The sequence below is a fragment of the Lycorma delicatula genome, chromosome 5 (genome assembly GCF_047948215.1).
Source record: "Lycorma delicatula isolate Av1 chromosome 5, ASM4794821v1, whole genome shotgun sequence".
Taxonomy (NCBI): domain Eukaryota; kingdom Metazoa; phylum Arthropoda; class Insecta; order Hemiptera; family Fulgoridae; genus Lycorma; species Lycorma delicatula.
In genome coordinates, this window is record NC_134459.1 from 165,084,543 (window position 1) to 165,099,599 (window position 15,057).

The 15,057-nt window shown below is 29.0% G+C and overlaps 1 protein-coding gene across 5 annotated transcripts in view; it reads right to left on the bottom strand.

Annotated features, from left to right (window-relative positions):
* Positions 1-15,057, bottom strand: part of LOC142325561 (nucleolar protein 6-like) — a 102,824-nt gene that overhangs the window by 34,398 nt on the left and 53,369 nt on the right. For 3 of the 5 annotated variants that reach the window (XM_075367453.1, XM_075367454.1, XM_075367455.1), the window contains 2 exons: positions 14,725-14,888; positions 6,980-7,123 (listed from right to left, as the gene is read on the bottom strand). In XM_075367453.1, coding sequence (XP_075223568.1) covers positions 7,096-7,123; positions 14,725-14,888 — 192 coding nt within the window. In that variant the 3' untranslated portion in view covers positions 6,980-7,095. Of the gene's footprint in view, positions 1-4,859; positions 5,033-6,968; positions 7,124-14,724; positions 14,889-15,057 lie in introns of those variants that run through there. The other 2 variants (XM_075367464.1, XM_075367456.1) reach the window with 2 other exon arrangements.

Here is a 15,057-nt window from a genome sequence, read left to right on the forward strand (position 1 = left end):
CATCTAATAAACAATCTTTTTCTGATATTAACACAAATTTAGAAATTAATAAAGTTAACATAAAATTAAATATACTAAAAAATATTACGTATATAAATACAAACAAAGTTTCAATTTGATAAACCATCAGACAGTATTTGAGGGAGACGGTCTTATAAAAACTACAACAGATAGCAGTACTTGCGCAAATTAATACTCAGTTTTCATATTTTTGGCATTTTACTTTTAAATTTATATCGTTCAATAATAAAATTATTTCAATCCTGACTAAGGACACAAGATCCCACAAAAGTACTTTCATAAAAAATTAAGGTAAGATGATATGTCTTTATCTAATATTCTATGCTAGGTGGTTTACATAATAGAATTTAAATATAATGTAACAGTACAGACGAATAATTCGAGTCTTAAAAAGATTATACAAAAAATCTCTTGTTTAGTTGGAATGACGTAACATTTCAAATGTCAGTTGAAAAAACAACAATGGAACAGAACAATCTGCTAGCAATAGATTTTGTTATAAGTTAGGTTAAAGTGCTACAGAAACTTTTGAAATGATTCAGACTGTTTATGGTAGTCGGCCAATGAGCTGTAAGAACATTTTAAAATGATTTGCAAGATTTTGTGACAGCATACAGAGCATTGAAGATGCCGAAGAATGAAGATCCATTGAAGATGCATTGAATGGCCAAGTCCATCGATAACAATTTTAACTGAAAAAAACATTCAAAAAGTGACTGAAATTCTTTGAAATAATCATTGTGTGTCTGCAACACTCATCGAAGAGCTCACTGGCATTCCAAAATTCACTGTCCAGCTCATTTTAAAAAAAGATTTAGGAAAACAAAAGGTCTGTGCTTGCTTTGTACTGCACACACTGACTGTCGATCAAAAAGATTATAGAGTAGAGCACCGCAAATATATGAAAAGAACAGCCGATAAGGATCCAGACTTCATCACAAGAATCAGACTGTAAGCATTTCATTTAACTTGAACTTTACGTATTGTACTTTAAGACAGGCATGGACAATCATTTACAATTTAGGAACCAAATGATCATTGTCTGCGAGTCAAGAACTGGACCAAGTTATTAAATAAAACAAATTAATATATTAAGTAAATTAAAACAGTTGCTACTGCAATATTTCATTTTTAATTTATTTATTATATAATACTTTGGTATAAAGCTCTACATAATTTTATAATATAATGAATGATACAAAAATGTAATATGAAGGAAACTGGTCTTGTACTTGAACTATGAGACTATCAATATTGATGTTAATATTACTTAAGGAAAATCACATATAATTTTCAAGGTTTTCACCTGTGATTGTCTAAATATTTAATTAATTGAATTTACAATTTCATTCTTGGAAAAAGTGTTCATACATATAAATGTGCTGCCAAAAAGACTAATTAATGATTTTTATTAAAAGGTGTATAAATTTGTATATTTCCCCCCCACCACTTAATAAATTCATAAAAATCCATAGTTAAATAGTGATTTTAGTATTAAATCTACCTAAAGCTCTCTAACATTAAATCTGTAGGTTTCCTGGCACATTACTTACTTCAGCATCCATCAGACGAGCAAACATAGTGTACGTGAAGTCTTTATTTTGGAAGTCAGCAAACCTTGAATCATCTTCAGTTCATCTCTCCATAACAATAAGGGATATTTTTATTAGTTGCTAAAGTACGAAAATGATAATTTTTAGCTCTTTTCTGACTCTCCAACAATCTTAGTTTATTACAAAATGTTTTGACATGTCCATGCAACTCATGAACCGGTTATCCTTGTTTTTGCAAAACAAGGATAATTATTACATCAATTATCCTTGTTGGTAAAGAACTGAACTTAAGATTCACTTCATTTAGGTATCCGATGACATATAAAAGGTATGTTAAATCACACACTCCACTCAGTACCTTTTATTTGATTGTGTTTCTTTTTATATCCATAAAATTTGCAATGTCTTGTCACAGATCACAAAATCATTTTAACATTTTACTTTTACTCAACCATATTTACATTTACACTTCACAATACGAAAATAGGCCTGCCAAATACTCCTTGAATTGGTAGTAATTATTAAGTGCACATGACTAAATATAGATAATACTGGCTACCCACCGGGTTGGTCTAGTGGTGAACGCGTCTTCCCAAATCAGCTGATTTGGAAGTCGAGAGTTCCAGCGTTCAAGTCCTAGTAAAGCCAGATATTTTTACACGGATTTGAATACTAGATCGTGGATAACGGGGTTCTTTGGTGGTTGGGATTCAATTAATCACACATCTCAGGAATGGTCGAACTGAGAATGTACAAGACTACACTTCATTTACACTCATACATATCATCCTCTGAAGTATTATCTAAACGGTAGTTACCGGAGACTAAACAGGAAAAAAAGATAAGAAGATAATACTGGCTACTACAATTTCCTTAAGATTTGTGAATTTAATCAATTTTGCAAACAAATTTTGTTGGTAGATAACGCAATGAAAATTGTTAAATTTTCTGGATGGATCTGTAGTTCTGTTACTCTTTTATGAACTACTCCAATAAATCCCTTCTATGCAATAATTATTACAAAGGCTCCATAAGTATATATCCTAGAGAGTAAACTCCATTTATGCACAAATCTTGCTTAGACTGTTTCAAATGTAGAAGGGCAGTTTGGAAAGTAACCTCCATTGTAACATAGTGCTAGTAGTAGTTGTTAGTGGTGCCGCTATTGACACATCACCGTACTCTCTAAATCCGTGTACTTCCAGCTGTGTTTGGAAACTCCAAGTGAAGGAATCAATTGATATGAATAAAAATTTCCAAGACATGAAAGCAACACTACGTTGATAATGTGGTGCTTTCTGTCATACAGGATTGTAATAATACAATCCTTAGTCCCTGCCTCTTTCATGTAACTGTACCAGCTTCAATCTTGAATAATATCCAATGTGTTCCTTGGAGCTTTTCTCATTCAACTGCTTAAGCAAATTACCAAGGGATGGCCAGAGGCTAATCAGCCAATAAATGTTAATCTTACTAAGTTCCTTCTGTTTAGAAGCTCCCTAACTAGAGCTGTCTTCCAGCAATCTGGAAAGCAGCCACAACTGAGGTATCCCTGAACAATCTGCCATCTGGTTCCATGATGATAGTGATAATACAATTAGCTGAAACTTAATTTATTTTATACTACTAACTAAAAGCTAGTTTTAGTATTTGGACAGATGCATTGGACACTGAATTGGTGACCTAATAAGCCATATTTACAATTTAAACTATTTGCATTATAACCAAGTATAGGTGGTTTTAAATTTTACTTAATTTAAAAATGGTTGCTAATCCTAAATCACTATAAATTTACAGAAACAGACACCAGGATTATGCCATTAAATGACTCAGAGGCGATGGAACAATGCTTCTTAACCAATTATTAAAAAAAAACTAGACAATTTCTGATTTGTTTTGAGATGAGACTTGCACATAAAAAGCTTTCTGTCATGAAATACAAAAATTAATTTAAATGGGAGAACATTTAAGTGAGAAATTAAAAAAATAACATCTCTCTCATTGGCTTTCGATGAAGCAAGCAAAATGCATTTTTTGAAGCAGAAAAAATTTAAAACTGCTAATGGAACTTATATTTTTTTTTTGCATTCATTGTTGTAAAAAATAAGTTTTATTATATCTGTAATATCAAATTATAAGAAATCTACCATAACAACCAAAAATGTAGCTGATGTAGTAAGTAATCTAAGATGATATTTTTTATATAGATAATATATCCATAGATTAAAACTAGAAAAATGTTCATTCTTTAGATAATTATGAAAACATATTAAAATAAGGAATGTATCTTGTACGTTGTTAGGGAGGAGCCATTTGATCAGGGAAATACAAGTTATTAAGAGACACATGAAAGAGTTAATTAGTTTAATTTATTTATGAATAACAGGCAAGGGCCCTTAGAGATAAGTTAATTGCTTATGTTATAACCTGATACTTTTACAACAACAAAAACAATTCATGGCATTTACTATTATGAAAATGAAAGGAATAAGTATAGCAATAACAAAAGCCACACTTAATAAACTGGTTAATAAATCAACCAAAACAATGGAGCTTTCTTTTGTAGATAACTGACTGCTACTCTGCTGGCACTATAGGTTTATGCCAATAACTGTTAATGATAACAAAGTTACTGTGTTAAAAAAAAACCTGCTTAAATATATTTTAAAATCAAAATAACCTTAATGTGTATATAAAAGATAGTAATTGTATCAAAATAGCTGTTAAATAAAAAACAAGATAAAAAAATCAAAACAAATTTTATAGAATTAATTCAACAATTCAGAATGACGGTAGAAACCAAGGACATGATCTCACCAAGCTGCAAGACAGTCTAAAATGTCAAATAAAAAGAACGCAGAGTAATCCATAAAGGAGAGAGACTTCAGTACAACTTTTAGTAATTAATACATAGACCTTGAAAGATAGTTCTTACCTCATTGTTAAATCCTAACTCTGGTTGGGAATCAAACCCAGGACCTCTGTTTTGTAATCAGAGATGAACTAACAGAGCTATTGAGGTAACTGGTCTGACTAATCTTGATTATGTTTATACAGTAGAATAAAAAATCCTAGTAAATATCTTTAAAGTAAAATTTTGCGATTTTAGGTTTAGTGTATATTTTTTGATCTGTTGTAATAATATTGATGAATACACAATAAAATGATATAACTAGGAACACATATAAATCAATAAAAAATAAGTTATTAAATTTAAAAAAAACACTAGTAGAAGAAAAATTAAAACAATAAAATGTGCTTTTTACAAAGTGAAAGTAATTTTACATGAATTACCCATGTAAGGTTCCTGTCAGTTTTGGTAAATGTAACAAGTGTTGTTCCATTTTGAGAGATTCAGTCGTGTCTCTGTATGCAATAAGTCCTTCAGAAGTTTTGATTTCTTTCATCAAGGCTATTTCCCTAGGATAAACAACTCTCAGTTTGAAAATATATCCATCCTGTAAACAAACACCATTTATACATACATATCTATCATTTACAAAACAAAATAATAATACTTAAATAATAACACCTACCTATAAAATGTGCTAATGATATTTTATTGTATTATTACTGTTATTATTACAAAAATGGCATGTGCTAAAAATGAAAGGAGTGTTCAATGATATAACAGGTAAAAATAAAGTATAACCGAAAATAAACTTAAGAATATTTTTAAAAAATAATAATGTTTTAAGAATGTGCAAACCTTTTGAAGTGCATGTCTAATTAAAAATAATTACCACTCTTACTGACTATTATTCTAGTGCCAATGTCAAAAGGTTGACAATTAATAAAGAACTGAAAAATGTCATAGTTTTAATTGCATTTTTTAGAAGTTGATTTTTCTCTGTTTTATAGTTTTATTCTTATTTACTCATAAAATATAGATGAGTAAGCCATCAAAAATGATGACTGTGAAAAAGCAATTTGATAAAATTCAAAATCAAGAAATGTACTTCTTGATAAAACTATGAAAAAAAAAGGAACTGGCATAGGCCATGATAAGCAAAAGGTAAGGTAAAAAAGAGTGCTTACAGTAAAAAAAAAACACGTGTTTTTTGGTTTCTAAAATTCCAAATAAATACGTATGATGAACTAAAAAGACTAAAAATATCATACATCTAACCATAAAAAAGGTCTTTGTAAATTGTAAGGAAAATTCATAAATTCTTAGGAAGAATCACTTTTTGTTTAAAAGATTTTTTAAGAATATAGGAAAAGCTTAGCAAAAGACAAACAGATTCCAGTACAAAATGAAAAATAATCAACAAAATAGATGTATTAAATGAAGAGCAGTAATAAAATGTTCATAAAAAAGTAATATATTCCAAATTAAATTGAAAATGTTTATAATTATAAATACTTTCAATAATTTTTTTTCAGTATCCAGATCTATTATTTCTGTGACTAATAAAGATACAAACCAGTTACAGATAAAATTGTGATTTTGATCATGATTTACAAGTTAGAAATGAAATCAACTTCCAGTAATCATTGCTTCACATCCTTAACACATATAAATTTGAAATACATGAATTTTTCCTTGAAAATCAGTACAGTGTGATATTTCTAAACCTTTTAAATGCTGCTTCAAGTTGGAGGATGCAGAACACTTACGTCACAACCAAGTTTATTAAATGTTTTCGCTGCTTGCATATTATTAGATAATTCATTTTAAATACAATAAAGCACTATTCAATAAATAACTTTAAAATAAATGCAACTGAGAAGGAAATATAACATAAAATTTTAATCCAATTGTTCTCTTAATTAATCAATTCAACACCACTGGTACAAAAATTAAGAAATAAACTAAAAAGTTAATTAATCAAACTAAAAAACTAAAATTAATCGTTTACTAAAACTAATATTAGTTTCGTATTTACAGATCCATAAATTAGAAAACATAACAATTCCAGAAATTATCACAAACTTTATATTAATAAATTAATATTTTACATGATCCACAGCATAAACAGAAATGTATAAAACATTACAATATATAAAACAAAACTTGCTAAATTCATAACAATATTTTTTTATCATCATGTGATAATAAAAACAGGACAAAAATTTGGCTGACATTATAGCTAACATTTAGAAAATATATGTGTTTCAACATATAACAGGAACAATTTAAATAATGCAATTTAATATTAAAGTACATAAAAATAAAATCTTAACTTGTCAACATTTGGATTATTCTTATCTTTAGTAACATAATGTCTTAGAATATACTTCAATTTTAAGAATATGAAATATTCTATATTACCACTCTATGACACAGAATGAATATATAACATTAGTTTTAAAAGAAGATACAACAATTAAAGTCCCTTTTCTAGCATCCCTTAATTATAGTAACTTCTCATTACTACTTTTTTAACTTACTTTGAATATTCTTACATGATCAGGGAAAACTTGTGTTAACAAATTGCACTGTTCTTTTAATGCCTTGGCTATTTCAATAACAAATGCTGCATGAATTTTCCTAATAGCTTCAACATTTTCTGGCCATCTACTTGAATGTCCAAGCTGAATAACAGCTAAAATAAAAGAAACAAACTTACATGAAGTTTACATTAAAACGTAATATAAAAAAATTATACAAAAAATATGTTCCAATAGATAAAATTGATACTTGATGGTTCTGTAACATCAGAGAGGACTATCCTGGGAATTAAAGGATGTGAATTATGGCAAAATGCTTGCGGAAAGGTTCATTATGAGGTAAAAGTATGGGCTGATGAGTTATAAATAGCGACTGGCAACACTGACTGGTTTTGCGTAGTAACTTTAAGCGGTCTTCTGCGCGTGTAAACGCCACATTGCCTGTCATTGTTGTTTGCCTTTACGAGGTAGTGTATTATAATGAGTGATGTAAAACAAATCCTGCCAGTTGTGAAGTTCAATCAGTGAATAGATCTCTAAATGCAAGAGGACATAATGCTGCTGAAATTCACCATCAATTGTGTGAAACATATGGGCTTACCACAATGAATGAAGGAAAAGTGAGGCAATGGTGTCGTTAACTTAAGGAAAGCGTTCAAATGTTCATGATGAACACAGAAGTGGCAGGCCTAATGTCCAGACTGATTTGATGAAACCAATCATGGAACCATGAACATTCATGGTTCCATGACTAAAACATCCATCACATCACAAGTCTTCTGCAAAACACTTTCTAAATTGTATCATGCCTTTCAAAACCAACGACAAGGAATGCCGAGACAGAAATTGTTCTTCACAATAACCCATATCCACACACGACTTCATGCACAACAGAAACAATTCAAAAATCCAGATGGGAGATTTTTGATCATCTCCCTTACAGTCCTGATCTTGTACCCAGTAACTACAATCTCTTCCTACACCTCAAAAACTGGCTTGTGTCTCAATGATTTGAGGAAAATTAGGAGTTGAAAATCTCAGTGCAAAAATTATTACAATCACAGGCAATGGAATTTTATGCAGTGGGTTTGAAGAAGCTTGTTTCCACAATATGAAAAGTGTTTGTGATTATGTAGAAAAATAAAGTAAATATGTAAGTATTTGAAATCATTAATAAATTTTCATTTTTTCAACTATTCTTAATTAAAGAAAAACAAACCAACATACTTGGCATTTATAGACCTAGAAAAGGCATTCGGTAACGTAGACTGGAATAAAATGTTCAGTATTTTAAAAAAAATTAGGGTTCAAATACAGATATAGAAGAAGAAGGATTGTTAACATTTACATTAACCAAACAGCAACAGTAATAACTGAAGAACATAAAAAAACACCATAAATAATAAATTATTTATTACTATGACAAATTAACAAATCATAAATAAACATCTGTTGCAAGTTTTGTAAGACGGTCTCCCTCGGATACGGTTTGATGGTTTATCAAATTGAAATTTTGTTTGAGTTTGTAAATGTAATATTTTTCTAATAAATTTAATTTTATGTTATTTTTATTCATTTATAAATTTGTGCTGTCAGAAATAGAATGTTCAGTGTTTATTAGATGGTCTGCCATATTAGATAAACCTCAATAGACCTAATTTATTATTTTTATAATTTCTATAATGTTAAAGAAATCTAGTTTTTAAGTATCTATTTGTTTTTCCTGTATAAATACCATCACAATCATTACATTTAATTTTATAAATTCCACACAAAATATTTATTTTATTATTATTATTATTGTATTTTTTTAATATTTTATTATGTGTTTATTAGGTTTGTATGCTGGTTTAAACATTTCTTTATTGTAAGTTTTACTAATGTTTTCAATGATATTATTAGCATATAAATACTTTATATAAAGTAAATGAGTGAAAAAATATACGTATATTTTTCAACCTTTTGGGTCTTATTATGTATTGTTGGTAAGGTAGATATTATGTTTTGATAGCTATTTTTAAATAAATATTATTAATTAAAGTAGTATTGTATCAATTTTCAGTTGCTATATGTTTAATAATGTTTATTTCATTACTTAACTTTTCTTTGTTATTTATGTATGCATTTGCTCCATAAATCATATTTGTATAAATGTTAATTTTATAAGACCAATGGTGATTTGATTTTTTATAAATTGTTATATTATTAGACGTAGGATTTTGATATACTGAATTTTCAATTTGGTTGTCCTTGTTTATTTTGATATTAACATTTAAATAATTTAACATTTTATTATTATCTATTTCAGATGTGAATTTTAAATTTTCATTATAAGAGTTTAACTTGTTTAATATTCACTGATACTCACTGTTTATTACCGGGCTATATATAATGAGAATATCATCAACATACCATGTCCGTATTAAAACTTATGAGTGAATCCATGTACTAATTTACTCTCAAACCCCTGTAAATATATTTCTGACATAATTGCTGATTATACTATTAGGTAAATTCATTAAATTCCTAAGAATTTTATCTATTATGTTGGATATAATACAACATGGGGCACATTTAAAATTGATTAAAGTTTCTTTGGGTTGTTCAATTTATGAATTTTTGATAGTCCAGTTAATTTAGGGGGAACCAGTTCAAAAGGATGTAATCTAGAATAGTATTTAAATAAAATACCTTAGCTATGGGATTTCCATTATCAGCATTGAACAATAATAATAATAATAATAATAATAATAATAAAATAAACTATGAGTGGAGTTTATAAAATTAAATGTAATGATTGTGATTGTATTTATATAGGAAAAACAAATATCTCCTTTAACACTGGATTTCTTGAACATTATGGAAATTACAAAAATAAATTAGGTTATCTAATATGGCAACATCTAATAAACAATCTTTTTCTGATATTAACACAAATTTAGAAATTAATAAAGTTAACATAAAATTAAATATACTAAAAAATATTACGTATATAAATACAAACAAAGTTTCAATTTGATAAACCATCAGACAGTATTTGAGGGAGACGGTCTTATAAAAACTACAACAGATAGCAGTACTTGCGCAAATTAATACTCAGTTTTCATATTTTTGGCATTTTACTATTAAATTTATATCGTTCAATAATAAAATTATTTCAATCCTGACTAAGGACACAAGATCCCACAAAAGTACTTTCATAAAAAATTAAGGTAAGATGATATGTCTTTATCTAATATTCTATGCTAGGTGGTTTACATAATAGAATTTAAATATAATGTAACAGTACAGACGAATAATTCGAGTCTTAAAAAGATTATACAAAAAATCTCTTGTTTAGTTGGAATGACGTAACATTTCAAATGTCAGTTGAAAAAACAACAATGGAACAGAACAATCTGCTAGCAATAGATTTTGTTATAAGTTAGGTTAAAGTGCTACAGAAACTTTTGAAATGATTCAGACTGTTTATGGTAGTCGGCCAATGAGCTGTAAGAACATTTTAAAATGATTTGCAAGATTTTGTGACAGCATACAGAGCATTGAAGATGCCGAAGAATGAAGATCCATTGAAGATGCATTGAATGGCCAAGTCCATCGATAACAATTTTAACTGAAAAAAACATTCAAAAAGTGACTGAAATTCTTTGAAATAATCATTGTGTGTCTGCAAGACTCATCGAGGAGCTCACTGGCATTCCAAAATTCACTGTCCAGCTTATTTTAAAAAAAGATTTAGGAAAACAAAAGGTCTGTGCTTGCTTTGTACTGCACACACTGACTGTCGATCAAAAAGATTATAGAGTAGAGCACCGCAAATATATGAAAAGAACAGCCGATAAGGATCCAGACTTCATCACAAGAATCAGACTGTAAGCATTTCATTTAACTTGAACTTTACGTATTGTACTTTAAGACAGGCATGGACAATCATTTACAATTTAGGAACCAAATGATCATTGTCTGCGAGTCAAGAACTGGACCAAGTTATTAAATAAAACAAATTAATATATTAAGTAAATTAAAACAGTTGCTACTGCAATATTTCATTTTTAATTTATTTATTATATAATACTTTGGTATAAAGCTCTACATAATTTTATAATATAATGAATGATACAAAAATGTAATATGAAGGAAACTGGTCTTGTACTTGAACTATGAGACTATCAATATTGATGTTAATATTACTTAAGGAAAATCACATATAATTTTCAAGGTTTTCACCTGTGATTGTCTAAATATTTAATTAATTGAATTTACAATTTCATTCTTGGAAAAAGTGTTCATACATATAAATGTGCTGCCAAAAAGACTAATTAATGATTTTTATTAAAAGGTGTATAAATTTGTATATTTCCCCCCCACCACTTAATAAATTCATAAAAATCCATAGTTAAATAGTGATTTTAGTATTAAATCTACCTAAAGCTCTCTAACATTAAATCTGTAGGTTTCCTGGCACATTACTTACTTCAGCATCCATCAGACGAGCAAACATAGTGTACGTGAAGTCTTTATTTTGGAAGTCAGCAAACCTTGAATCATCTTCAGTTCATCTCTCCATAACAATAAGGGATATTTTTATTAGTTGCTAAAGTACGAAAATGATAATTTTTAGCTCTTTTCTGACTCTCCAACAATCTTAGTTTATTACAAAATGTTTTGACATGTCCATGCAACTCATGAACCGGTTATCCTTGTTTTTGCAAAACAAGGATAATTATTACATCAATTATCCTTGTTGGTAAAGAACTGAACTTAAGATTCACTTCATTTAGGTATCCGATGACATATAAAAGGTATGTTAAATCACACACTCCACTCAGTACCTTTTATTTGATTGTGTTTCTTTTTATATCCATAAAATTTGCAATGTCTTGTCACAGATCACAAAATCATTTTAACATTTTACTTTTACTCAACCATATTTACATTTACACTTCACAATACGAAAATAGGCCTGCCAAATACTCCTTGAATTGGTAGTAATTATTAAGTGCACATGACTAAATATAGATAATACTGGCTACCCACCGGGTTGGTCTAGTGGTGAACGCGTCTTCCCAAATCAGCTGATTTGGAAGTCGAGAGTTCCAGCGTTCAAGTCCTAGTAAAGCCAGATATTTTTACACGGATTTGAATACTAGATCGTGGATAACGGGGTTCTTTGGTGGTTGGGATTCAATTAATCACACATCTCAGGAATGGTCGAACTGAGAATGTACAAGACTACACTTCATTTACACTCATACATATCATCCTCTGAAGTATTATCTAAACGGTAGTTACCGGAGACTAAACAGGAAAAAAAGATAAGAAGATAATACTGGCTACTACAATTTCCTTAAGATTTGTGAATTTAATCAATTTTGCAAACAAATTTTGTTGGTAGATAACGCAATGAAAATTGTTAAATTTTCTGGATGGATCTGTAGTTCTGTTACTCTTTTATGAACTACTCCAATAAATCCCTTCTATGCAATAATTATTACAAAGGCTCCATAAGTATATATCCTAGAGAGTAAACTCCATTTATGCACAAATCTTGCTTAGACTGTTTCAAATGTAGAAGGGCAGTTTGGAAAGTAACCTCCATTGTAACATAGTGCTAGTAGTAGTTGTTAGTGGTGCCGCTATTGACACATCACCGTACTCTCTAAATCCGTGTACTTCCAGCTGTGTTTGGAAACTCCAAGTGAAGGAATCAATTGATATGAATAAAAATTTCCAAGACATGAAAGCAACACTACGTTGATAATGTGGTGCTTTCTGTCATACAGGATTGTAATAATACAATCCTTAGTCCCTGCCTCTTTCATGTAACTGTACCAGCTTCAATCTTGAATAATATCCAATGTGTTCCTTGGAGCTTTTCTCATTCAACTGCTTAAGCAAATTACCAAGGGATGGCCAGAGGCTAATCAGCCAATAAATGTTAATCTTACTAAGTTCCTTCTGTTTAGAAGCTCCCTAACTAGAGCTGTCTTCCAGCAATCTGGAAAGCAGCCACAACTGAGGTATCCCTGAACAATCTGCCATCTGGTTCCATGATGATAGTGATAATACAATTAGCTGAAACTTAATTTATTTTATACTACTAACTAAAAGCTAGTTTTAGTATTTGGACAGATGCATTGGACACTGAATTGGTGACCTAATAAGCCATATTTACAATTTAAACTATTTGCATTATAACCAAGTATAGGTGGTTTTAAATTTTACTTAATTTAAAAATGGTTGCTAATCCTAAATCACTATAAATTTACAGAAACAGACACCAGGATTATGCCATTAAATGACTCAGAGGCGATGGAACAATGCTTCTTAACCAATTATTAAAAAAAAACTAGACAATTTCTGATTTGTTTTGAGATGAGACTTGCACATAAAAAGCTTTCTGTCATGAAATACAAAAATTAATTTAAATGGGAGAACATTTAAGTGAGAAATTAAAAAAATAACATCTCTCTCATTGGCTTTCGATGAAGCAAGCAAAATGCATTTTATGAAGCAGAAAAAATTTAAAACTGCTAATGGAACTTATATTTTTTTTTTGCATTCATTGTTGTAAAAAATAAGTTTTATTATATCTGTAATATCAAATTATAAGAAATCTACCATAACAACCAAAAATGTAGCTGATCTAAGATGATATTTTTTATATAGATAATATATCCATAGATTAAAACTAGAAAAATGTTTATTCTTTAGATAATTATGAAAACATATTAAAATAAGGAATGTATCTTGTACGTTGTTAGGGAGGAGCCATTTGATCAGGGAAATACAAGATATTAAGAGACACATGAAAGAGTTAATTAGTTTAATTTATTTATGAATAACAGGCAAGGGCCCTTAGAGATAAGTTAATTGCTTATGTTATAACCTGATACTTTTACAACAACAAAAACAATTCATGGCATTTACTATTATGAAAATGAAAGGAATAAGTATAGCAATAACAAAAGCCACACTTAATAAACTGGTTAATAAATCAACCAAAACAATGGAGCTTTCTTTTGTAGATAACTGACTGCTACTCTGCTGGCACTATAGGTTTATGCCAATAACTGTTAATGATAACAAAGTTACTGTGTTAAAAAAAAACCTGCTTAAATATATTTTAAAATCAAAATAACCTTAATGTGTATATAAAAGATAGTAATTGTATCAAAATAGCTGTTAAATAAAAAACAAGATAAAAAAATCAAAACAAATTTTACAGAATTAATTCAACAATTCAGAATGACGGTAGAAACCAAGGACATGATCTCACCAAGCTGCAAGACAGTCTAAAATGTCAAATAAAAAGAACGCAGAGTAATCCATAAAGGAGAGAGACTTCAGTACAACTTTTAGTAATTAATACATAGACCTTGAAAGATAGTTCTTACCTCATTGTTAAATCCTAACTCTGGTTGGGAATCAAACCCAGGACCTCTGTTTTGTAATCAGAGATGAACTAACAGAGCTATTGAGGTAACTGGTCTGACTAATCTTGATTATGTTTATACAGTAGAATAAAAAATCCTAGTAAATATCTTTAAAGTAAAATTTTGCGATTTTAGGTTTAGTGTATATTTTTTGATCTGTTGTAATAATATTGATGAATACACAATAAAATGATATAACTAGGAACACATATAAATCAATAAAAAATAAGTTATTAAATTTAAAAAAAACACTAGTAGAAGAAAAATTAAAACAATAAAATGTGCTTTTTACAAAGTGAAAGTAATTTTACATGAATTACCCATGTAAGGTTCCTGTCAGTTTTGGTAAATGTAACAAGTGTTGTTCCATTTTGAGAGATTCAGTCGTGTCTCTGTATGCAATAAGTCCTTCAGAAGTTTTGATTTCTTTCATCAAGGCTATTTCCCTAGGATAAACAACTCTCAGTTTGAAAATATATCCATCCTGTAAACAAACACCATTTATACATACATATCTATCATTTACAAAACAAAATAATAATACTTAAATAATAACACCTACCTATAAAATGTGCTAATGATATTTTATTGTATTATTACTGTTATTATTACAAAAATGGCATGTGCTAAAAATGAAAGGAGTGTTCAATGAT